Source organism: Ascaphus truei, chromosome 3 (assembly GCF_040206685.1).
Source record: "Ascaphus truei isolate aAscTru1 chromosome 3, aAscTru1.hap1, whole genome shotgun sequence".
NCBI classification, from domain to species: domain Eukaryota; kingdom Metazoa; phylum Chordata; class Amphibia; order Anura; family Ascaphidae; genus Ascaphus; species Ascaphus truei.
The window spans coordinates 81,263,829-81,291,330 of NC_134485.1; the positions used below are offsets into that span (position 1 = coordinate 81,263,829).

General features: G+C 43.0%; 1 protein-coding gene across 4 annotated transcripts in view; it reads left to right on the top strand.

Annotated features, from left to right (window-relative positions):
• WSCD1 (WSC domain containing 1) overlaps positions 1-27,502 on the top strand; it is a 162,357-nt gene that overhangs the window by 37,020 nt on the left and 97,835 nt on the right. For 2 of the 4 annotated variants that reach the window (XM_075594407.1, XM_075594405.1), the window contains exons 2-4: positions 2,954-3,651; positions 13,891-14,005; positions 16,820-17,004. In XM_075594407.1, the coding sequence (XP_075450522.1) occupies positions 3,210-3,651; positions 13,891-14,005; positions 16,820-17,004 (742 nt within the window). In that variant the 5' untranslated portion in view covers positions 2,954-3,209. The remainder of the gene's footprint in view (positions 1-2,953; positions 3,652-13,890; positions 14,006-16,819; positions 17,005-27,502) is intronic. The other 2 variants (XM_075594406.1, XM_075594408.1) reach the window with 2 other exon arrangements.

Below are 27,502 nucleotides of genomic sequence, written 5' to 3' on the forward strand. Positions count from 1 at the left end.
GCATAAGCCCCTGTATTGGGGACTTTTTACTAAAGTCTCTGAACTCCAAGACGGAATTGCACCAGTTTTATCAGATGCAAATTTGAATTCTTTTCAATGAGATTGCCTTTCTTTGATAAAAATAGTATTTTTTTTTTTTTTGCAGGTTGGAGACTTTAGTAAATATACCTCCATTATTTCTAATTTCCATTATTTCTAATTTCTTGCTACTTTCCCACTCCTTGCTCCCTTCTTTTCATGTCTTCGCGTTCGTCATTAACTGCCGCTATCTCTTGATGTGTCATGTATGTATGTATGTATGTCTTTATGTAGATAGCATCATTAATGTACATAGCGCTTCACAGCAGTAATATACGTGACAATCATATAAATATAAAATAATCTAAATAATACATAAAGGGGAGAAGTGCTTCAGACATAAAAGTAACATTTAGGAAAAGGAGTTCCTGCTCCAAAGAGCTTACAGTCTAATTATGCAGAGCTTACAACCCGCTTTCCTCATCTTGAAGGCTAAATAGAAAGTCTACGTTTACAAAGATGCATTTTAGTAGCCTGGAAAAAATTGGTCACTACTTCACCTTGTTGCTAAACACATGTACCCTATTTGCCATTTACTGAGAACCATAATGCAATGCACACAGTAATTTACTGTAAGTTCTTTTGTGGTAGACATTTCCTCTTCTTTGGTCATCTTAAAGTCTTTTGCTCTGCCTTCTAGCTTTGCTTTCTCCCTCTCCCCCCCCCAATTATTTGTAGATTAAGGCTTCATCCATGGTGCCTTAAGGCAGTGTTCGCGTACAGGCGTCGAGCGTGCGAGTGGAGGCAGGAGGGGGCGCGCGATGTGCGAAAAATCAGTTACAACTGATTTATCACGCGACAGGGCGGTCATGTGAGCGGTTCGCCCAATGAGGTCGGACCAGCTCCGTGACGTCACTGGAAACGCCCCCAGGAACGCCCCCTATGGCCCGAGTACTATGGCCAGGGAAAGCACCCGCTTTCCCTCAGCCTCAGCGTGTCTCCGCACGGGCTGCGACACTATGTCCGCAGCCTTAGAGTTGTACTCTAAGATCACAGTTTGGGAGAAATTTCATTTTTAAATCCCAGAAACAATATGGGGTCAGACGCTCTTCAACTTCCAACAGAAAACTATGACTCCATCGGATGATGACAACACAGTCATACCTTGTAGTCATACATTTTTTTTTTGTCTCTCTTTTATTAGAATTCACAGCACGGAAAAAAAAGGGTGTGGGTGGCGAGCACGTGCATTTTAAGTGAAACTTCTTTGTGTTTTGTCAGTGAAATTGTAGCTATACTCTCAAAAGTCTTTCATTCAATCAAAAACATCAAAATCAAAATACAATTTCAATGACAAAATACAGAGAAGTTTCACTTAGCACATGTGTGCTCAGCACACACCTCGTTTTTTTAAATAATCATTACAGTTACTATATTATAATCTATATAGAATTCATGTGTTATGTTTACATTTTGCACTTCTCCATTTTTTATTATAAATGGTATATTTGTAAAACAAATTCTATTTGCACTTCAATATTTATACTCACTGGCAATTCCTCAAATATCCAAATATCGTGTGTGTGCGCTTCTCTGTGTGTGCGCCTCTGCGCATGCGTGAGCGGCGCCGGCCGCTTCTGCGCACGGGTGAGCGACACGGCCGTTTCTGCGCAAGCGTGAGCATTGTCGGCTGCTTCTACGCATATGTGAGTGACGCCGGCCACTGCTGCACCTGCATGGCATGCGCAAGCAGCACCGGACTCTTCCAGTACACACAGTTCAGGGGCGACGTCACTTTCGTTACACACTTCCATCACTATGGAGGAGATTTGTCCAAGCAAAATTTTTGTAGGTGCCACTAAAGAAGTTTCACTTAAAAAAGTAAATATTTTTTGTAACCAGAAGGTTCATGGATCAGCCCAGCTCTGATAATTTCAGAAAAAAAACTGTTTTGCACATACTGTAGTAATCGTTTTTTCAAGCAGCAACCCAACAAAACGAATCTAGTCTTCTACATGTAGATTAAAAGCCCATTATCAAATAAGAGACAAATCTCCAGTATTTGCACAAAATCTCCAGTGCCTAACCTGGAGATTTTATTTTATGATTTTTTTTTAATAGCGCCAACAGTGTGCAGCGCTTTACAATTTTTACAACATTTCAAAACAGTTACAATACAGGGGGATATTATAATTTAAATTGGATAAGTACACAAGTAACATTGCCAAAGAGCTTTGAGTATACTGTAGTAGGTACAGTATGTATGGGTAGATATTAGTGTGTTTATAGGAGCATACTATCATTTAGAGATTAGTAGTAGTATTGTACTATTCAAATGCTATGTTTAACACCACTGTTAGAAAGACAAAGTGCTTGGTGGACCATGGTAGGGAGCTGCAATTCAGTTAAGAGGGTGTGTGCCCCGAGGCTATGGTTTCTAACTACGGTAGAGAAAGTAGGGTGGGTAGCTGAATTTGTCCTTTACTCCATGTAGAATGTGTGGGAGGAGTACAAGCTTTCAAACTACACGTGGTACTTAATCAGGTACACCTTCTCCCTGGCTTGTTATTTTACAAACTAAGGTAGTGGATATTTAACTAAACTGCAATAACTGTTTGACCTTATTAATATCCATTCATTTCACATCATGATCACTAATGGATATTGTTATTGAGTGAATAACCTACATAGCCCCTTGCAAATCTTGTTTTTAGGTTGGAATTACCATGTTACATAGCTTATTTATGATAATGTGATTTAATGACCAACATACCGAACTACTGTGAATTATCTTTCTGAAATTGTGGAATTTTACTTGAATATGCAAATTGCCACATACTGTACCATTTAATGCTTGCTAAAGTGTAATGTAAGTTCAATTTAAATAAAGTTTATAAAAATGCTGTTTACACACTTCTGCTTCTTCTTTTCTCAGGTTGTCTAACCCGTGGTAAACAACCCCACATAATGGAGCACTGGTTCAATTTTTTTACACTGGATTTTCAGAGAAGATGGCTGACATGGCTATAAAACTGTGTCATGTGGGAACTTTGAGAGGACATGAATTGAGTTTCCTGAAAGAGGTGCTATAATCTGAAAGTGTTATTTTAAGACTTGCCTAAGGGGGTACCAGTTTGCCCCTTCCCCCACCCCCCTTTTTTTTCTTCTTTTTTTGTGTCTTCAGTAAGGGCATGGCCAAACCTTTTTTCAGTCTACAGAAGTTTTTAAGGCGGGCTCAGTTTTTCCTCTTCTTTCTTACAGTTGCTTACCTAATGGCTGGAAGTCTGCTACTTTTGCAAAGGTCTTATTTGGTGATCCAGCAAAGTAATCGGGGGACTTCAGGTATTCAGGTTTCGCCAGTTGACAGTGCGGCTGCTGGCGATCGGTATCAGGACCGTAGGATGGTCCAGACCCCATACTGGAATCCTAAAGGACTCATGGGTGTCCATGTTCTACAGCCTAAACCAGTGAATGAGCATAGGTATGCTTTGATTGATCAGCCACTTTGGTTGGTCTCCCGTAACTCAGAGCTAAGACAGCTAAGGAGAAGATGGTTTCATAATTTTTTAAATGATCGAGAACCTGCACAAGGCACAGGATCCAAACTCACAAAACGCATAGTGGTGAACAAAGGTGAGATGTGTGTTTAATTATACATTCTCTGAGAGCTAGAGGCACCTTGCGCTTAAGTGGGGATTAGTAAGGTTTTATATATTGGATGTAGCATTTATTTACGTGTGCGTTTATATGTATATCAATTCACTACAGCCCTGAGTTTCCTAGCTGATGTAGAAGTCCAGGTTCTTTACACTAACCCACTTACACCTTTCATATAACAGAGCCCTCAAAGGAGAATGAATAACATTTGGCTGTGCCCCCACCTAGAATGAGCTAATCACCAAATGTGTTAGCAGCAACTAAATCCTTCCAGGAATATGTATATTAAATAAGTATTTATGACTAATGAATTCTTAACAATTCATTAATACAAAAATAAATTCACAATTTATTGTTTAGTTTTATTTTAATCACCACTGTAGGTAGATATATGTTGAATAGAGGCACATATACTTGTAGCCCCTTTTCCCCCTGTCACTGAAGGAACTACCAGTACTGTTGTAACCTGTTTGGCTACCAGAAGGCCTGAGCCTCCACCACTAGGAGCCTGGGGTGAAATCTCGTTCACTCGGTGCAGCGCCTTCCTGCCAGGGATCCATACGTGGTGGGATAAGCCTCTCACAAGAACAATACCAATAATAATCACACACAGAGTATATAGTAACTGGTTTTACTGAACGCAGGATAATCAACCTGTACCCCACAGTATATAACCCACACACACAACCCCAATACACCAGATGAGAGTCCCCAATATACATATCCCTGATGTCCTTTCCCAATGTCAGGGCCCACCCAAAAGTGTGTGGAATAGCGCTGTCCTGTGAACTGTTGGTGCATTTGTTGAGGTACGTGCCCGGGGCTCCAGCACCTGGATACTGCTGAATAACAAAGAGGGATCCGTCTGATCCAACGTCGTCGTCTGCGAAGGCGTCCGCCTCTATGTGGGGTGAACTTCCGTTGGAGGATCTCACCTTTAAAAGTCTATTACGGCAACGGTGGTCTGGTCCCAGACCACAGGCCGCAAACACTGCGTGGCATCTCACTGGTGCTATACTCTGACTATCAGCAGCTACTAGGGAAATGTCCCCTGTAGCAGCCACAACCTACTGTGAGTCGGGGCCCTATCTGGGGCCTAAGGGGGTATCTGGCCCAGTCTGGGATGCCCCCTGCACCCAGACCCTACCCCACCCCCCTGCGTCCTGTCTCCAACTGGCATGGTCCCTCCTGAGCGCGCCAAATGTAACAAAGCTTAACCGGGATCCCATAGGCCCCACTGGCTCCTGCAGCCCATGCGGCAGCAGCCCCAGAGGCTGCCGGGACATGCAGTAACTCCACGCGGAGCCTGATAATGGTCACCGCACTGCCCTAGCCACTGCGCATGCGCAAGGCCTCAATGCACATGCTCCTTTAATAAAGATGGCCACCGGCAGTAGCGCCGAACCGCCCCGGAGCTCCCGATACAGCCGCAGCCTCACAGTGCCGCTCGGGTCCCCCTGCAGTCTCCCCTCATTCCCGCACACAGCCAAAGGAGATACAATGGGGTCGGGGCTACATCCTGTACATAAACACACCTCAATTTGTGTGCATATAATGTATCAAAACATTGTGCATTAACACTTTAAATTATCAATATAGAATACTTGCGTGTGATGAACTCAAGGAAGGATGCCCAGAACATTCATATCAATACGAGTAGCACTCCATGGTCATGATATCCTTCTCACACAGATGCTGATTCTCCCGATACCTCTTAACTACTCATTTTAGCTCATTTTTCCTGTGGCTCCTATTCTTGCTCTTTATTTTTCTGTATGTGTCTTTATCTCTGTTCCTCTTTGTCCTGTCTTCTTTCTTGTTCCTTCTGCTATGTAGCTCTTTCTTCTATCTTTGACTTTATCTATTTTATTTATTTTTTTGTTAAAGTCTGTCCTATCTATATCTGTCTGTTCCTTTACTTTCTGTCCTATTTCTGTTTGTCTTTCGCTATTTGCTTTCTTTTTTTTTTTTTTTTCTTTGCTCTCGCTTTGGCTCTTTTTCTGTCAGTTCCATGCTAATGCACCGGATCGCAAAACCACGATTAACAGTATGAGGACCTCCTGTTTTTTTTTCTTTCTACTCTATATCTTTCCTCTCTGCCTCTCTCCCTGGTTGTCTTTTTTCTTTTTGGCTTTTCCTTTCTTAGGCCAGATCCCCGCTGGCTACTGTAGCACCCGCTGTGGCGGGCGCTGCAGGGGCAAGATCTGCCCCACAATGGGGCCGGGCCCGCTGCGAGGGGCGGCCGCCGCGCTGCGCCGACAGAAACTCCTGCTCTCAAGAAAATTGAAAGCAGGAGTCGCGATGGAGCACTAGGCCACGCCCAAGGCGGTTCAGGCAATGGGGGCGAAACTGCCGGGTGATGTCACGGCCGCGCCGCCGTCACTCCCCCATCACGCCCCCCCTGTCTTTACCCTGCAGCTCTCTGCAGACCAGGGGACTCGGTTGCATACGCTGCGTGCCTCGCAGGTGCGCGTGCAGCACAGGCAGCGGGGCCGCAGCCTAAGGCCCAGAGGCACTAAGCTCTGATAAATCATGGCAAATATTGTCAGGTTACCTAAATTAGTAACCAATGTTATTTTGGTGACCTTAATGCATATCCACTGAGGTAATTATAGGAAAAAACAACGACCGTGGTTTAACATGACCCTATACCCATTTTACACTTGTGCACAGAAAGGAACACATCTGGGCTATATGCTAATTTAACTCCTTTAAATGTACTTTGCATATCCATTTATTGCACAGGTGTCTCTGCACGTTTAAAGATGTGTTTGGGGTGGTATATCCAGCACTTGGAACTCTAGTAAAATAGGACTCTATTTTAGGTTAATAGTAGTTAAATAGCCAAACTGACTGAGGTCAGTGCATCTGGGCCTTTATCTTTCCTTTTCTCCTTTGCTCTCGCTGTCTTAAGCATCCTCTCTTATGGTGCCAGCCCTGCCAGGTATGCTTTGCTGCAGAATACAACTTTGCTTTATAATCAAAGGCCCAGATTAACTACATTAACTACATTGTAGCATACCTTGAGGGGGCTAAGTTTCAGCATGCCTTGACTCCCATTTAATTGAATTGGGTCAAAGCAGGCTAAAGCTTAGACCCATTAAGTAAATCTGGTCCAATGGTGGCCCCCCTCAATAAATACAAACAGGAGCCTGCAACATATGAAAGTGCTCATAATTGTTCTTTATCATTGCTATATATATATATATATATATATATATATATATATATATATATATATTATATATATATATATATATATATATATATATATATATATATATATATATTGTGACATAGTCCAAAGATGTAAGGCAGCTTTCTGCCCCGTTTTAGGTCAGAAAGTGCAGGAATAGTTAAAAATGATCCATTCCACAGCTTCCCATTAACTCAGACTGCTGGATGGAAAATCCAGACCACAGATTACAATGGCTCTAGTTCTCCCTCACCTGCTCTTCTAATCACATGCACAGGTACTTAGAGCAGAGAGGTTTTGCATTTCACTCTCTCTCCTTAGAGCCTGGAGGCTGGGGGTATCGCTGCTCCCCTGTTTCCAGTTTCGGGGTTGACGGCCCCTCCAAGTATCACAGTACCAGAGGATTTGCCTGGACACGGGACCGAGTTCCCACCACGAACAGATAAGACCAAACAAATGTTTACTGCTGTTGCTAAAGACTGTGCTGTATCTAAGTGACCCTAAATGAGAGGGCATTGTTTTAAGCTGGGGGACCAGGTTAGTTGGCCAGCAGCTGTTAGAGAGACTGATTCTAACGTGTAGTTAGATCCCTGAAAGGGATAGGATTTTGTTTATATCATTTGGTTTCTTTTTTACTTGAAATAACAATGTGGGAAATACTGTAAAACTAAATGAGTGAACTACTGAATAAAAGTATCTGAGTACCTCTAACCTACACATGTTAAAGCTGCAGTACCTTACTTGGATGAAAATAAAGCAGGCAGAAGCCTGAGTTAAGCAGCTTAATACTTTGCATGATCCTGTTTTTGTATTAAACAACCCTAGAAGACTGTGTCGGGAAGAACCCAGACAGGCGTCAGCACTACAAAAGAGGGGCGTTTGTCACATATGGTGGAGAATGCGGGTCGACACTAAAAAGTCTGTGGGTTTGCAAATAAATGCGGGGCTTTAAAATGGCCGCCCAGCTGAACTAAAGTACAGATGCTATGAGTGAAGTCTGTCCCACTGTGTATATCAGTTGTGCTTCTAGCATACACAGAGAATGTGCGAAGTGTGGATGAAATAGCACCCTGAACCCAAACAGAAAACCAAAATGTTTTGCTGAAGAAATTTTTTTTTTTTGCATCTAGCAAGTGCTGTTTGTAAAGCTAATGCCTTTTTGCTGAAGTGAGTGAATTTGCAGCTAGCAAGTGCTGTATGTAAGTTGCTGAAGTGAGTGAAATTGCAGCTAGCAAATTGTCTCTGCCGGGTTTATAAAATGGCCGACGTGGAATGTTTGTTTTGCAATGCACGTAATCTTGAAAAACAGTGTCCCTTCAGGCCATACGATGATGATGACGACGACTCGTATGTGGCCCCGGGAGGAGAGCCGTACCCACAGATGAATTTAGTATGCTGGGCCTGTCGTGAAGTAGGTCACATGGAAGATGTGTGTCCCAAAATTTTCAAAGACAAACAGCTGCAAAAGCAAGCAACGCCCTGTGAGTGCAAGCAAGATGTGGAAGCTACCAGTGAGTGATTGCCCAGTACCACTGATATCTCTGGAGCTAATAAAGCAAAAAGAAAGAAGAAGAAAAAGAAAACTGTTCCTCAAGTCACAGGGGAAGTGACCGAGCCACTTGAACCTGTGCTGTCAGCACATGCGTCAGAAAGGCGCCGAGATGTGCTGCAAACCGGAGTGACCGGCAGAATTGTCACGGGAACAGTGGCAAAGGAAAAGGAGGAACAAAGGGAAGCTGAATCCTTGAACCAGGATAAAGAGGCTTTGGTTTCTGCACTCCAAGCTGCTCGCCATAATTATGAAGTCCTGTGGCAGGATTTGGTGAAGGAGCGAGAATGGAGCAAGAAGGAGCGAGAATGTTGGATGGAAGAGCGAGAATCGAACGCCGAATTACAGAGGTGTATACTTCCAGCTTTACAGGAGTACGAGGCTTTGAAGAAAACAGAGTCTCTCTTACGGAGTGAGCTGGAAGAGGTGACGACTAGTCTGGAAAAGGCCAACACCGTAATTGCTATCCTAAAACAGAAATACGGGAAGGCTCTACAAGAGGTTCACGCGCTCAGCACAGAGGTGCAAAACTCACGCCTGGAGGGCCACGGTCTGAACACAGAGCTGGGAATGTTGAAGCAAACCCATGAGATTGCCCTGAGTGAGTTAGAGACTGTAAAGCAAGAAAATGAGACTCTGAAATTGGAAAATTCAGATTTGACTGACCAAGCAGAAAAAGTAAAGAAACAGTTGACTCAGGAAAAATTAGAAGTGCAGGAAGCACTACAGAATGCATTGGTGCACACTCAGAGCCAGCACCAGGAAGAAATGGACGCTCTGAGAACAGAATTGCGACATGTATGCACAAAACAGAATTCTCTCGTGGAGGAACTTAACGTTTTGAAAAAGGAGAAAAGCATTAGAATAATTCAGAAGCACTGCAAAGCTCTTATCCAAGGAAGAAGGGAAAGAGAAAATTATCGGCGTAAACGCGCCGCAACTATCATCCTACAGGCTGCCTACAGAGGGATGAAAATTCGTCAGTTTAATCGCCGGAATAAAGCAGCCTGTGTACTTCAATCATTCTACCGTGCCCACATGGTACGAAACAGGTTCCTCATTATGAAAGGAGCAACTATAAAGATCCAGTCTCTGACTAGGATGACACAGAACAGGATTCACTATCAAACCCTGAGAAATGCGTCACTGGTTATACAGCGGTATTTCCGCCTTAATAAATGTAGGCCTCAGGAAAGAGAGGCCCAACACTACATGCCTGCCAGCTGCAAAGGTAAAATGCCACACGGTACAGCCGGAGTTAGTGAGAGCCCCATCAAGGTAATCAGTGCTTCATCTTCTAAGTACCATATAATTGCCCCAGAGGGGAAATCCCAAATCTCTGAGAGTGATGGTCTTGAGAAAATACATGGCAGTAAGAAGTACCATAAAGGTTCAAAGGTTGCAAAGCAAAAGCGACGAAGGTCAACGCTGGCCTTGAATTTTTCCGGATCTCGCCACTCTGGGCCACAATATAAAGACAAAGGCTATCCGTCCCCAGAGTTCCGTCAGAAGCTAAAGAAACAGTCCAGTCATTTGCAGGTTGCAGCAGCCTATGAAATAAAGTCAGGAAATGTAATGGACTGGAAGTCAAAGAAAAAAAAAAAAAATGTGTTTGGGGATTGACCGATATTTTTTTTTGTTATTACACGTGTGGACTATGTCACGGACACTTAACTATGCAAATAAGCTATTGTAGTTAAGGTATATTAGGCCTCTAGAATAAGCATTTTGTCAATATTACAATGTTATATTGGTTCTCTGTGTTGAAAATGTAGCTAAACTACAAATTAATATACAGGGTTGATGGCCCTTTTTGTTGGTAAATATATGAGATTCATATTCTAGAGTAGAAAAACCCAGGGAGGTAATAGAAATTGTCTGGTTTTGTGAATATATTTAGCATATCCTGGGTTGTAAGAATGTGTGCTAGACATTTATTTTTCAAAATAGTTCCCTAATATAGAGCAACAAAATATGTTTGCCAAGTATAGTCTCTTATGACAAAAACTATTGTCCATAATTGCCGTGGGAATTTTTTTTAATATTCGTGTCATGTGAATACTTAATGTTGTACTGAGGAGTTAGCTCAAGTATTTCAGGTAGGACGCTCACCCCAGTGAGGTCCATGGCCGCTCACCCCAGTAGGTGTGAGCTGGGGAGGGGGATATGTGACATAGTCCAAAGATGTTAGGCAGCTTTCTGCCCCGTTTTAGGTCAGAAAGTGCAGGAATAGTTAAAAATGATCCATTCCACAGCTTCCCATTAACTCAGACTGCTGGATGGAAAATCCAGACCACAGATTACAATGGCTCTAGTTCTCCCTCACCTGCTCTTCTAATCACATGCACAGGTACTTAGAGCAGAGAGGTTTTGCATTTCACTCTCTCTCCTTAGAGCCTGGAGGCTGGGGGTATCGCTGCTCCCCTGTTTCCAGTTTCGGAGTTGACGGCCCCTCCAAGTATCACAGTACCAGAGGATTTGCCTGGACACGGGACCGAGTTCCCACCACGAACAGATAAGACCAAACAAATGTTTACTGCTGTTGCTAAAGACTGTGCTGTATCTAAGTGACCCTAAATGAGAGGGCATTGTTTTAAGCTGGGGGACCAGGTTAGTTGGCCAGCAGCTGTTAGAGAGACTGATTCTAACGTGTAGTTAGATCCCTGAAAGGGATAGGATTTTGTTTATATCATTTGGTTTCTTTTTTACTTGAAATAACAATGTGGGAAATACTGTAAAACTAAATGAGTGAACTACTGAATAAAAGTATCTGAGTACCTCTAACCTACACATGTTAAAGCTGCAGTACCTTACTTGGATGAAAATAAAGCAGGCAGAAGCCTGAGTTAAGCAGCTTAATACTTTGCATGATCCTGTTTTTGTATTAAACAACCCTAGAAGACTGTGTCGGGAAGAACCCAGACAGGCGTCAGCACTACAAAAGAGGGGCGTTTGTCACAATATATACAGTGGTTGACAAATCACCAAAAATCTACTCGCCACACAAAAAAATCTACTCGCCACCTAGTACCAAACGTGTGCTGCTTGGGCCAATATTTACTCGCCCGGGGGTTAAATCCACTCGCCCGGGGCGAGCAAATGTATAGGTTTGTCGAACACTGTATATATATATATATATATATGGCTGGGTCCCCTTAAATCCTGCTGCGACCGGCAGCGGAGACTGGGGAGTTGCGCGGGTGCGTCCAGCGGCTACCGGGAATGTGCGGGGGCGCTGCGGGCTTGAAGAGGGGCGATCCGGTCACTGGAGCTCCTTGGCAGAGGCGGCGGCCATCTTGGGACACCTTGCACATGCGCAGTACGGCTCGCACATGCGCATAGGGCTTAAGAGTTATGGCGGCAATCATGGCCCCCTCGTGCATGCGCAGAGCATCACTTAGTGGCGGCCATTACAGCAAGGGCTCCGCATGGCAAACAACAACCCCCAGCAGCCACTGGGGCTGCAGGACCAGGTGGCTAAGCTTAGCCAATTGCATGGCTGGATTCCACTGCTCTGATAGTGGATACATTTGGCACGCTTGCAGCCACGCCTGTCGGAGCTGGGACACGGTAGGGTGAGGGTGTATGTGCAGGGTGTCTGTGGCCCCTGCACTAGGCCAGAGATGCCCGATAGGCCCTACTCCCCTGTAAGATTGTGACTGCTAAAGGGACAGGCCCCTTAGGTAGGGACCCTGCCCAATTAGCATCTTTAGTGTCAGGGACACAGCAGAACGCCACGCAGCAGTTGCGGCATGTGGTCTGGGACCAGACCACCACCGCATATAGAGACTATCAAGGTGGGACCCTCCAGGTGGATACCACCCCACATGGAGGTGGACATCATTGCTTTCGGCGACGGCGCTGGATCAGACGGTTTCATCATCAGTTGGTGGTACCGGGTGTTGGAGCACCCGGCAAGTATCACACCTTCTACAAGTGCACGAAATATAACACCTTGTGGGAAGCGCTGTCACACCCATTGGGTGGGTTGGCTCCTGTGGACACTGGGTGGTTAGGTGCCCAGGGCACCTCGGTAATTTGGGGTAAACCCCATCAGGTTGTGGACAATGTGGTTGGGTGCACTGTGGGGTAACGGCCGTGCGAGGCTTAAGTTATACATGTTGTGGTATAATCATATATGTGGTCAGTAAAACCTGTTATCTATACAAGTGTGTGCATTTCTTGTATTGGGTCCTATGATGGGTTTATTCCGCATTGTTAGGATCCCTCACAGGTGGAGGTGCTGTCATCAAATGAACCAGGTACACTCCAGGCTCCCTGCAGCAGAGGGTATATATATATATATATATATATATACATATAGTATCTAAACTACAATAAATAGCTCAGGTTTAAAAAAATAGAAATGGGGCAGAACAATCATATACTGTACACTTATCTCAGTAGCTGGTATTCTATCCCCATTCCTAATCTACTATCTATGTCAGAATGTTTGTCTCATTATGCACACCCAAACTATGAGACCTAGAACACCCAAACTTGAAAGGATTAATTTAAGTATCAAAGTAAGGTGAATTGTCAAGGTTTGGATCTCCTCGACCACTTCAAAAGGGTTGCTGCTTGGAAAGTTAGAGATATTACAATTTCTCAAATAAAACAGCTACTGGGTGTTGTACCTGGTAGGCTATGTATCTGACACGTGACATCATTCTGGTGACATCTTAATACACATACATGTACTGTAGTCTGCTGGAAAATAAGGAGAGTTAAATAATTATAAAGTTTACACAGAAAGCAAACAAAGAAAGAGAGGTAGTCAGTTGGCATGTGAGGGGAACGTAAGAATGCTGGAGAAGGGGAGAGAGGTGGAAAGAATTGGGGATATATTAAGGTATTAAAAGAAAAAGTTGAGGAGGTGGGAGGGAGAGAGAGAAGGGGAGGAAAGGGAGGAGGGAGGAAAGGGAGAAGAGCAGTACGAAAGGGAGAAGACCAGTACGAAGCCAGGCTTTATGAATCCAGATTTCAAAGTGCAAAGACAGGCACTTTAGCTTGTAAGTTTATAATATTCATATGACATCTCGTTGTTTCCTAAAACTGAATACCTGCAATCTTTTTTTACATTATTTATGTGCCCGTTATGTAGGGTTAACCACCACACTCAGCAGTTTCGACCATTTAGGTATCATCAGTTTTTCTGTGTTCATTCAAGAAGTACGGTGTTACAGACAGCACTCGTAAGTTGAAGTTTAAATTATGTAATGTCTGGTGCACGGGAACGGCAGGAGGGACCCTTAACCCTCCCCAAACTATATAGCTGTGTAGGCATTGTATGCTGTGTGAGTATGGGGTCGTTCAAGTTTAATGGACTTGCCTAAGACATTGTTTCCATAAGTTTTCTTTATAACTTCTTCAGCCTTTAACTTGTCATTGAATGTCTTTATGAAATAAGCTATGTCTAACACTGAAAACGTCATAATATTTATGCAACTGTGTTTTTAAATGTTTCTAGGTACATATGTTGGATGTTTTATTGATAATGTTGAACAGAGGACCCTTAAGGCAACGGTGTTCTACGATCTAAGGAAAATGACCATAAGTCACTGTCAGGATGCCTGCGCTGAAAGGTAAAGATGAAATAAATCTACTATTGGGAAAAATGTGTGTTAACAAAATTAGGAATCATTAGCTTTAGTTTACATGTACATGTTCTTCAGTACTTCTGCCACCAACTTGCTTGAATACCAAGGGCTCTTGTGACTGAAATCTACTTAGAATTGTAACCTATTTGCTGCAGAGAGTTGTTATGCCCGCTTTCATGGCTAAGCCTACTGTAAACACTCAAATTCCGTACACAAACCTTGTTATATCACCTATTTTGAGTTGGGGTTGGTGACAACGTTATGCTTTGCCTATAAATCTCAAATCTCATGTAATGTAATAACTGTATTCCTCAGATCCTCGTTAATGAAGTTCAATAGCTTGGTAATATAAAAATCAGCTGTCCAAACAATAATACTTTCCATGCACCCCGTAGAAGGAAGTTAGTGGAGCAGAATATCTGATAGTGTTGATCGGCCTCTGTGGCAGGATCCCCTTTACAAGTGCCACTCATATGTAAACAATGCGAGGATGAACTTCAGGTGCAAAGGTCTCTATTTAGTTTATTTATTAATATATACAAGGGACAAGGTGCACAATGTTTCGGGGTCCAAGTAGCCCTTTATCTGGTAAAAACTGTAACAAGTGTACACATCCTAGTATACACTGTATAGCTTTGTATGTGTTTAAAGTCCCCAAAGTTTTGGGACCTTAACACCAGCTGCTGTTAATAGCAGAGGAAGGGTTACTTGTTCCCCAAACCATTGTGCAATATACATATATACAGGGCTCGACAAATGCACTCGTCCCCTCGCATGGGGCGAGTGCATTTTGCCTGCTATCAAGGGCTTACCGGCGGTGTCTCCCGGCATTCTCCTCCAAGTCCTGTGTCTCCCCCTGCAAAACCAATGAAAAGAGCTGCGCGGCATCAAATGACGCCGCATTGCCATAACCACGACGTTGCCATGGCTTCTTGACGTCACATAGTGTCCCATTGTCATGGCAATGCGGAAGCCATTTTCACGGAAGGGGGAGACATGGAAGTTGTAGGAGAATGCCGGGAGTTGCTGCACCACACTGCCGATAAGCACTTGACAGCAGGACGGGGGTTAAAAAAAATTTTTGGGGGGGGAGGTGGGGGCGCGTGTCTTTATTTACAGGCGAGTGACATTTTTTACAATTTATCGAGCCCTGTATAATAACAATAATTGTTTGTTTTACGTAGTGTGTATGTATGTATATGTATGTATGTATATGGAAAATGTAACATCAGGTGCAAAATTTAGACAATATATGAATATAAAGTCCCAGTATATTGATAAAATAAATGTTGGAAGAGGCTATATTAATAGACTTCTCAAATAAAGGAAAGAGACCAATATAGTAAGTACTGTTTGGTATATTGGTATTACACAATGGTGAAGTGCTACTCACAGTGTAGCAGAAGTTAGTCATGTCGGATAACAATCCAAGAACTGCAGTAGAAGCTGCAGATATCAACATCTCTGGCTTGATGCTGAGATGGATCAACTGTTGCCTGCAATGGGAAAAAAAACCCACAAGAGCCGGCGTTTCTGTCCTGATATCCAAGCAGTGTAGATCAGCTGTACGCTGTGATGAAAGCCACAGATGTTGGTATCTTTTTTTTGCTGTTATGGCAGTGTAGATCAGCTTTGAGAGCTGCGCTGGAACACACAAATGTTGACGTCCCTGCCTCTGCGCTGAAGCAGCGTGGGTCAGCTGTTTATGTCCTTAGATCTGATTTTTGCGCTGTTTCCTCTCTGTGTTCCTCCCATCAGCTGTTACTGATGTCACTGAGGTGCATGAGATTCAGGCGAGATAATGGCAATCATATCCTGTAGCTGAAATTCTGATTGTAGAGCTAGCTTTCTATTGGAATAAATTACTATCTATGATAGCACGGATATAGGGTATGGGTAGGTATCTGAAGAAGTCTGAACTAAGACGAAACGCGTAAGGTGTTCTTGCCTATCCATACCCTATATCCATGCTATCATAGATAGTAATTGATTCCAATAGAAAGGTATCTTTACAATCAGACTTTCATTGTCTAGGTTTTGCGCTTAATGTTACCTTCTCCATATGTGTATTTGTTTGATTTATGTGTAAATCCAATATATAGTGGCAGCATATACCAGACATCTCTCTCTCTCTCTCTCTCTCTCTCTCTCTCTCTCTCTCTCTCTCTCTCTCTCTCTCTCTCTCTCTCTCTCTCTCTCTCTCTCTCTCTCTCTCTCTCTCTCTCTCTCTCTCTCTCTCTCTCTCTCTCTCTCTCTCTCTCTCTCTCTCTCTCTCTCCTCTCTCTATATATATAGTGTGTGTGTGTGTGTGTGTGTATATACATATATATATATATATATATTTGTCTAAATAGTGATCTTTGCATCGGATCTGTGTGCCTATCCTTGCTTTATTTTCCAATAAAAATTTGGAAGGGAACTTGGTTGTGGGAGTAAACTACCAAAATAGAAACAGGCATTTGATATCTGGTCTTTATTTATTTATTTTGACCCAGTGGTCTAAAGATCCACACTTCTGCAGTGTTACATTTTCGCCAATGGATTTCCCTTGAACTGATTTAAATTGACAGTCAATAAGTGGTCTGTGACCACTTGGGAAATTAGTACCTGCTGCGTTTTAAGGGGCTCTCTTCAGTACACTGCTACAAGCCCTCTAGGATCAATGAATCCCAAGTTTAAGATATCCAATGCTTTAATTATTTTAGAGGAAAAAGTACAGTATTGAGCGGCTCATTAAACTTGTGTTTATGAAAGTTGAATGGATATCAGCAAGCTCTACGGCTCTCTTGTTTTTACCAGGACTTATCTTTATGCTGGTTTGGAATATGGAGCTGAATGTTATTGCGGAAACAGTTTGCCCTTGAACAGAGCAAAGGAATTAGAGTGCAACAATGAGTGTAAAGGAGAAAAGGGTTCTGTCTGTGGTGGTGTCAATCGCCTCTCTGTATTCCGATTAGACGAGCTACAAGCATTGACTAAGCAACGTAAGTAATGAGCATTTGTAGCGTCATAAACATGGTTTAAAAACGATGCCGCAAGATGAGAGGACCATGGGCCATAAATCCATCCCACTTATTGCAAAATGACAGTGACATGAACATTAATATAATATGGCGTCTGGAGTCTTTCTTCATTATGGTTAATGATAGGTTCATTATTGCCTATTAACTAATATTGTTCAAGGGTGACCCACAGATGCAGCTCAGAGGCTGAAATTCTATGTGGTCTGTTAATGCTATTCCTAGGGCACTTTGGTGTAATAGCCTTTTTATAAACATTTTGTAACAAAATATTAAGTTGGCATTCTAATCTTTTCTATGTCATTTCACCTAGAATTCATTTTCCTTTCACTTTGTCTCAATGATATGTTGCAGGTCCTCTTTCTTGGCAATGTACTCATTAACTATCACCTGTTTATAGTACAAGGGGTGGTTTAACCATTAGGCAAACTAGGCGACCGTCTCGGGTGGCAACATTTGGGGGACGACAATCGTCTACTTTGCTTAGTGCAGTGTTTTAACCCAACATGGGATTTCCCTTCTCTCCCGGATCAGGGAGAGAGCAGAGCTGTTGCTGGGGGGCTGGGCAGTTTCCTACATCCTGATTGGCAGCATGAATATGAATGAGAGGAAGGGGGGGTGAGAATGTGTGTGGTAAGGGAGTGTGTGTGAGGGAGAGAGGGAACTGTGTCGGGGCTGGGTAATTTCTCCCCTGAAAGTTAATTGGTGGTGATGGGAATGTAAGGCTGTAGGTTCACCTAGGGCAGGGGGGCACAAACGTTTTTCTCTGCGCCCCCCTTCCAGTGGTCATCTCAGCCCCGCGCCCCCTCCCTTCACCCCCACTTACCTGGGTTCCGGCGTCATGATGTCACGTTGCCCTAGCAACGTGACGTCACATGACGCCGTGTTGCCATAGCAACACGTGTGGAGGCAAGGTAAGTAAAGGTTTACAGAGGCCCTGCAGCTCCCCTGGCACTTCATTTAAGTGCCTTTGGGAAGCGCGTAAACCCCCCCTCCCCGCACTCAGTCTCGCGCCCCCCAGTTTGCGCACCGCTGACCTAGGGCACATAATACCCTTGCACTGGCCATGAATAGTACAGCTCTTTATTGCTACTTTCTTTACCGTAGTTCTCCTGGTTGTAAATTCCTATCAGGAATGTTATCCTTTTCACAAACCCTAATCTGATTATTGTAGGGGTGGGCAACTCCAGTCCTCAAGGGCTCAGTTCTTCAGGATATCCCTGCTTCAGCACAGGTGGCTCATCAGTCAGTCGAATACATAGAAAGAAAAAAAACACCAAACGCGCAACGATAAGCCAATTATCGTAACTTATCGCCAGCTTGTCAAACTAGTGCTATTCTAGTAGCACCGTTTAGCTTATCAAGCCTAATCGCCGGTCTAGAATTGCGATTTCCTCTCCAAATCGTCTCGCCAGGAAAAGTTGGCATGAAGGTTATGATAAGCGGCGAGATGGGACTTAGAAAAAAAATGCATTTTTCCTGCATCGGATTGATGCCGGGAGACTCCGGAGCTGATACCCATTAATATCAGCACTGGAGACCCCCGCATCAATCAGATGCAATAAAAATGCATTTACAGGCAACTTCATTACCTTAGCGGTTAACTGCTAAGGCAATGAAGGGGTTAAGGGACAACAGCAGCTTTATTGGGGGCAGAGGGGGTGAGTGAAGGGGGTACTTGGCCTTTCACTCACCCCCCCAATAAACATTACAATATGTACTAAGCACCAATACATAACCCAACCCTTGTATCCATACATAAAACCATTACTGTAGTTAATTATTTTAACACAGGATTTATAACATAGGCCAGCGTTTGTGTCCTGGTGGTCCCCACGAGTGTCCCTGGGCCTCCAGGTGGTCCCTGCGGGTGTCTGGGGGTGTCCGGGTCATCCCCACGTGTGTCTGGGGGCCCTCGGGTGGTTCCCATGGGTGTCTAGGGGCCCTCTGGTGTTTTGCATGGGTGTCTGGGGGTCCCACAGAGATACCCGGGTGGTGTCCAGGGGTCCTCTGGTGGTCCAACTTGGGTCCCCGCTGGCCTTCAGTACCAACCCTGTTGTAAAATAAATAAATGCATACATTTCAATTAATACAACTCCCCTCCCCCCCACCAAACACATCATACAGTACAGTACAGTAATAGGCAAAATAACTATTATCCAGATATGGATAATAGCTAATTTGCCCATTATTAAATCAAACATTAGCCAGGCAGCATTAATAAAGTAAATAAAAACCATTCTACTTACCCCTGCCATCATGAAGGGTGTCCTTGTCGGCATACTGCAGGGCCATGTCCTCCGATGCCAGCAAGAATATATACAAAAATACAATCTAATGGCCCCTAACGCCTTAATCATCTTAGCGGTTAATAACCGCTGTAGTAATTAAGGGGTTAACCACCCTCCACCAAAACCCACCCAGGAGGCCTAACCACCCTCCCCAGGCAACAACCCCCACCCTCGACCCATTCATTGGTACAGTGGGTACATCATGCCCATATAATATGGGCATGATTAAACACTATAGCAATAAATGGTGAAGCTACAAAAAACAGGCCCAAAATACAACAAATTACATAGAAAAATCAACACATTAAAAATGCCAAAAAAACAATGGGCATGATTTAACACTATGCCAGTCAATGGTTAACCTACAAAAAAATCAATCACAAACAATATCCAATGCAATCCAAACAATCACCAAATAAACAAAAATAAACAAGTAAACACAACAAAATTACCACCAATCAATTAATCAAATACCAAATTAACACCAGAATTTACTATTCCAACAGCAAAACAAAACCATTAATAAATAAAATAAATCTCCAAATAAACACCATTATTGAAAATCAAAACACCAAAAATAAACTACTATTAAAATTCAAACATCATAGAAAACCCAGAAATAAACAATTAAAAACACCACAAAAAAATGCCACAATACAATATGAAAACGCAAAATACATAGCATACAAATTGAAAAAAATGAGCCAAAATACATATAAAACACATAAAAGCAACCATTTGGCAATACAACCATTGCTTCTTACTGTATGTATATATGTATGTACAGCAGGGCCCCGCTTCTCGGCGCTCCTTTATCCGGCCTTCCGCTTATACGGCGGCACCGAGAAGGGGGCTGCCATCATGGATTTACAGTCGCGCATGCGCAGAATGGGCGGGTGCGCCCGGCGCGCATGCGCAGACCGCAGGTTGTGTGTGCATACCATAGGTTGCGCGCGCATACCATTGGTTGCGCGCTCATACCATAGGTTGCACATGCGCAGAACGGCAAAAATGCAGAAGTGAAACTCACCGGATCCGCTTTCCGCCGATTTTCACTATACGGCGGGCCTCTGGAACGGAACCCGCCATATACCAGGGGCCCTGCTGTATGTATAGCCCTAAATGGGCATACATAAATACATTAGCAATATATGTGTAAAAAAAACTCCAATATCAATAAAAATACAGTGAAAAAAACTGTAAAATAAAAATAACATACATTCAAAAAAAATTCTTACCTTTAGATGCCTTCACCCTCCGATTCCCGTGGTCTCCGCAAGTTCTCGTACCAATCCACGATCCAAAACAGCAACGGCCCACAGGTAAAATCAAAAGTCCTTTTCTTCTTTCTTTATCTTCATCTGTTAATTGTAATCCATTTGGGTTTCTATCTTCTTCTGTATCTTCTTGTTCTTCTTTTGTATCTTAATCTATCTTCATCTGTAATGCCCTTGTAATCCTATTGGAGGAGGTATTCACTCCTCGGCTTCTTGCCGTCAAATGAGGCTGCACAGGCTTTTATAGGCCTGTGATGTCACATTTGATTGGTATATGGTTCCCATGCCACCTGATTGGCTGTGAAAACCATGTTCCTCTTTTTTTTTTTTAATGTGACGTCATTTAAAGGGAGTGAAGTCAGCCAATCAGAATGGCTATGCTTTCTTTCCCTTTAACATGATGTCACAAAATCCAATATGGCTGCCGTCACATGGTACTTCTGCCGATTTGGTTGTGAGAACTATATCCTCAATCTGGTTGTAGTAGACCATGTAACAGAGTCCATTTTTGGAAAGGATGTGGTGTCATCCAAATGGAGTCACATGGTAACTACAGCCAATCAGATTGGGGATATATTTCTCATAATCGGATTGGTTGAAATAACATGTGACGGTAGCCATGTTGGATTTTGTGACATCATGTTAAAGGGAAAGGAAGCACAGCCATTTTGATTGGCTAGCTTCACTCCCTTTACATGACGTGACATTAAAAAAAAGAGGCACATGGTTTTCACAGCCAATCAGATGGTGTAGGAACCATATGCCAACCAAATGTGACACCACAGGCCTATAAAAGCCTGTGCAGCCTCATTTGACGGCAAGAAGCCGAGGAGTGAAAACCTCCTCCTCCAATAGGATTACAAATGACAGATGAAGATGAAGATGGATGAAGATACAAAAGAAGAACAAGAAGAAGATACGGAAGAAGATAGAAGACACCCAAATGGATTACAATTAACAGATGAAGATAATGAAAGAAGAAAAGGACTTTGGATTTTACCTGTGGGCCGTTGCTGTTTTGGATTGTGGATTGGTACGAGAGCTTGCGTAGACCACGGGAATCTGAGGGTGAAGATATCTCAAGGTAAGAAAAAAAATGGAATGTATGTTATTTTTATTTTAGAGGTTTTTTCTCTGTATTTTTATTGGTATTGGATTTTTTTTTTTGACACCTTCATTGCTAATGTATTAATGTATGCCCGTTTAGGGCTATACATACATAAAGTAAGAAGCAATGGTTGTTTTGCCAGATGGTTGCTTTTATGTGTTTTATATGTATTTTGGCTCTTTTTTTTTTTTTTTCAATTTGTATGCTCTGTATTTTGAGTTTTCATGTTATATTATGGCATTTTTGTGGTGTTTTTAATTGTTTATTTCTGGGTTTTCTTTGATGTTTGCATTTAATAGTGGTTTATTTTTGGTGTTTTTATTTTCAATGATGGTGTTTATTTGGAGATTTATTTTATTTATTGATGGTTTTGTTTTGCTGTTGGAATAGTTAATTCTGGTGTTAATTTGGTCTTTGATTAATTGATTGGTCGTAATTTTGTTGTGTTTAGTTGTTTATTTTTGTTTATTTGGTGATTGTTTGGATTGCATTGGATATTGTTGGAGATTGATTTTTCTGTAGGTAGACCATTGACTGGCATAGTGTTAAATCATGCCCATATTATATGGTTATGCTGTACGCACTGTGCCAATCAATTGGTTTATTGGCATTTGTAATGTGTTGATTTTTATGGCCCTGATTTTTTTAGCTTCACCAATTATTGCTGTAGTGTTAAGTCATGCCCTTATTATGTGGACATGATGTACCCACTGTACCAATGAATGGGTGGAGGGTGGGGGTAGTTGCCTGGGGAGGGTGGTTAGGCCTCCTGGGTGGGTTGTGGTAGAGGGTGGGTTAACCCCTTAATTACTATAGGGGTTATTAACCGCTAAGGTGATTAATGGGTTAGGGGCCATTAGATTATATTTTTGTATGTATTCTTGCTGGCATCGGAGGACATGGCCCTGCAGTATGCTGACGAGGACGCCCTTCATGATGACAGGGGTAAGTAGAACGTTTTTTATTTACTTTATTTATGATCCCTGGCTAATGTTTGATTTAATAATGGGCAAATGAGCTATTTTCCATATCTGGATAGTAGTTATTTTGCCCATTACTGTGTATGCCATCTTTATTTATTTTACAACAGGGTTGGAACTGAAGGCTAGCAGGGACCCGCGGGGACCACCCATGGACCCAGGGGGATCACTCGGGGACACCTGCCATCCTCTGTTATCAATCCTGTGTTAAAAAAAATAAATATTGGTTTTATGTGGGGGCACAGGTGGTGGGTTTTGTATTGGTGGTTATTACATATTTTAATATAAACTGTAATACTAGTGTATTGTAGCAGGGGTCTCTGGAGCAGAACCTTGTTGATTTGAGGTCTGGGGACCCCCTGCTTCCCGAGATACAGGCCCCATTTTGGGGTGCCGGTATCTCCTATGCATGTAAATGTCCTGCGTCATGTGACGACGGGATTTAAATGCATAGGAGATACTGGCACACCATAACGGGGCCTGTATCTCGTGAAGCAGGGGGTCCCAGAACCTCAAATCAACGCAGTTCTGCTCCGGAGACCCCCTGCTTATCTACACTAGTAATACATTTTAAATTGATGAACTTTAATTTTGTGCGAGACTTGCGCAGGGAGAGGCGTCTCTCTCTCTCTCTGCAGCAGATATAACTCACCAGGTAAGCCTTTGTCAGAGGGGGGATCATCTCGTCGCCGGCTACTCGCTATTTTTTATAAATGTTGCTATCACTGGTATTCGGGGCTTTCTGCATAACGTGATAGCAACGCTGTCACAAATGGTGATTTAAAAACTGTGGCAATTTTTTTTTATCAGTGTTTAGTGCATGAGGCCCTAAACCTTTAAAACTGTATTTCGCAATAATGCCACTTGTCTTCAAACTACCAAAATAAATGTAAATTCTTTTTGCACCACATTTGTTTGTTAAACTCTGTTAGGCTGACATACTGTAGTATTGCTTATTGCATTTCTGTCTAAGTAATGTGTTATAATTTTATGATATATATTATGGGCTAGACATTACCATGCATAATATACAATAGTGAAATCATTAAAAATCACTATTTTAAATGTACTGCAATAACACCAGGGATTAGGTAAATCAAACACTTCATATCAGTTATTTATCATTTGCTGCATTATTTTGTATAGTTTGTAGACTGATTATTTATAAGTTATTAATCACATTAATAGCTCATCTACAGTATTCATCAGTGATCTGACTACCCATGTGCAGAGGTTGAAAGAAACCAGCTGATGCAGGGTTCTGGGAATAGCTGGCAGGAAAAAAAAGTTTGCACGGAAAATCTGAGGATTTTGGCACAATTCCAGTCAACGAGCATTGCAAAGACAAATACAGAGATGTGCAAAATGTTTGTGAATCAGGCGGAATTTATAGATAATGACCTGTAGAAATGTTAGCAAAACACAAAAATGACTTTTTTGCAAACATTTGTAGACCTTTGCACGGCTCTAATTGGAAGGAAATGTAGGGCCAGGAGGGCAAGTCAACATTACATGAGTACTGGATGCAAGCGATATACTTGGACTGACGTCTGGACAGCTTGTGAGAAGGAAATAGAGAAACTTGGGGGACGGGGGAAGAAACTGCATCATTTTATATAATTTTCATGTCCTCTACTCTTCACCTCTCCCATCTCACACCCTCTCCTCTACTCATCAACCTTCCCCTCTCACTCATCCTCTCTTCTTCACCTTTCCCCTCACTCACTCACTCACTCACTCACCCTCTCCTCTTCATCTTTCCCCTCACTCACTCACCCTCTCCTCTTCATCTTTCCCCTCACTCACTCACCCTCTCCTCTTCATCTTTCCCCTCACTCACTCACTCACTCACTCACCCTCTCCTCTTCACCTTTCCCCTCACTCACTCACTCACTGACTCACTCACTCTCTCCTCTACTCTTCACCTTCCCACTCACTCACCCTATCCTCCACTCTTCACCTTTCCCCTCTCACACACTCACCTTCTCCTCTTCACCATTCCTCTCTCACTCACCATCTCCTCTTCACCTTTCCCCACTCACTCACTCACTCACCCCCTTCTCCTTTCCTCTCTCACTCCCTCACCCTCTTCACCTTTCCTCTCTCACTCATCCTCTCCTCGTCACCTTTCCCCTCACTCACCCTCTCCTCTTCACCGTTCCTCACTCACTCACTAACGCTATCCTCTACCCTTCACCTTTCCCCTCTCACTCACTCACCCATGCCTCTATTCTTCACCTTTCCCCACTCACTCACCCTCTCCTCTACTCTTCACCTTTTCTCTCACTCACTCACCTTCTCCTCTTCACCTTTACCCTCACTTTCTCACCCTCTCCTCGTCACCTTTCCCCACTCACTTACTCACCCTCTTCTCTACTCTTCACCTTTCCCCTCTCACTCACTCATCGTCTCCTCTCCATCTCATTCACCCTCTCCTCTTCAATGTTCCCCACTCACTCACTCACTCACTCATGCTATCCTCTACTCTTCACCTTTACCATCACTCACTCACCCACTCCTCTACTCTTCACCTTTCCCATTTCACTCTCTCTCTCCTCTACTCTTCACCTTTCCCCTCTCACTCACCCTCTCACTCACTTGCCCTCTCCTCTATGCTTCACTTTTCCCCACTTACTCACCCTCTCCTCTACTTTTCACCTTTTCTTTCACTCACCCTCTCTTCTTCACCTTTCCCCTCTCACTCACTCACCCTCTACTCTTCACCTTTCCCCTCTCACTCACCCTCTCTTCTACTCTTCACCTTTCCCCTCTTCTCCTCACCTTTCACCTCTCACACACTCACCTTCTCTTCTACTCGTAACCTTACACCTCTTACACCCTCACCCTCTCCTCTACTCTTCACTTTTCCCCTCTCACTCACCCTCGTCTTCTTTTCTATTTCCCTTCCCTTTCCAGCCCTAGGGACAAATTAATTTAACTTTCACATTCAAGATAACAAAGAAATGTGCAATGAAAAGCCTATTTCCCCCCCTCTATAGAGATCTCGTATTTCTTCTAGGGCAATACAGTATGTAAATTATCATGCAAATATTTTTGTTGCAAAATGTAATTTTAACATGAAACAGTATGCATTAAAATCAGATTACCAGTGATTATAAGAACCTCTTGATAAAATGAAGACACAGACTTGCCATGTTAAAGTGACTTATATTTACAGCTAGAAATAAAATTATTTATATACAATATTATTTGTTGTTTTTTAACTAAACATATGGAATTTGGTTTATCCTTTTAAATACCATTGCATTGTCTGTTGTAGCTTTATTAAATATTCACGGTCATTGGTTCAATTTAGTGGGATGACACATCTATGTGTAACATCCCAAGCCTTAAATATTAGCATAAGGATTATGGCAAGATGTATCTCTTTTCACACGAAAAAATGCATGTAGATGGATTTTTGATGAGGTTGTTTTTGCATATATTGACTACAACAAAAATGACCGCCCACAAGCTAAGCAAATTAAATAATCTTCGGAAGAGGGGTTTTCAGAATGCATGGCCTGTACATAACTGATTCAAAAATAGAATGAAGGCATAGCTGCTTCCATTATAGCATGGTTAATATTAGTACAAATGATGTAGGGTCGTATTCTATATACAGATGTAGCAGACATTATTGCTCCCATTAGCAAGATGCATTGTGCGCCCATTACGGCGTATACAGAATTGGCCCCTTAATCTTTAATTGTCCCATTGTCCCCATTGATTTGGCTTAATAATAGCTGGTATTTACTGATTTATACTGTGAAAAAAGGCAGGTGTCTTCTATAAACACTATCTGTCCAGTAAACTTGAAAAAACAAAGAATTATTGCTCACCAAAATATCAGTGGTCACATGTTCAAAAACTAGGAAAAGTAAATTGCTATTCAAACCTGTTATATGTGTAACGGGTATTCCCCCACCCCCAATCGCAGATAGAGTGAATGTGAGGGGGAACCTATATGTTACCAGGTGTGGTGCGTATACCTGCAGGTTCACAGGAGGCCTGAGCCTCCACTAGTGAGAGCCTAGGGTGAATCTCTGGAACGTTCTCGTCGGTCAGCGCCTCCACCTATGTAGGATTCTATAGGAATGTAGAATGGGCCTAGCATAGGAACCCACCCAGAAACCACATACACCAGGGTTATGGCTAAAAGGTTTACTGAACGAGCAAATAACACAATAACATCACATCACATCATGTTGTATAGCAACACAACACAGAGTATCATATTTTCACAGTGCAACATCATCAGTATGCACAACGATATATATGCCACCCTCCGCCACTAGCTGGCAGCTATAACCTTGCCCCTAACTGGGCTATAACCTCCTTACACAGTATTCCCAAAGTCCTTGTACCCAAAGTCCCAAGAGTCCCACAACCCCACCCACGTCTGGAACAGCGCTGCCCACTAAGATGAAGTGTATAGGTGTTGCACTTGGTGACTTGGATAATACCTGCCCGGTGCTCCTGCTACCGGGTGCGCAGATGACCTTTACTTGGAATCCCTTGCTCCAGGAGATGATCCAAGATGCCTCCGCCTCAACAGTGGGTGGCTCCCACATGGAGTGATCCACCTTTATTATGTCTCTTATCTCTGCTAACGCAGAGGATGTATTACCTTCACAGCAATTGCCAGGATAGTCACGGTTCCTGGCTGAACCCTCACTTGTCTAGGTTCTACAGGACTCTGTCCCTAGTCTAAGGGGAGTCCCTGTAGTAACCACAAGCTGAGGTGAGTAGGGCCTAGCTGGGGGCTAAGGGGAGACTTCTGGCCTAGTGCAGGAGGCTACTTTC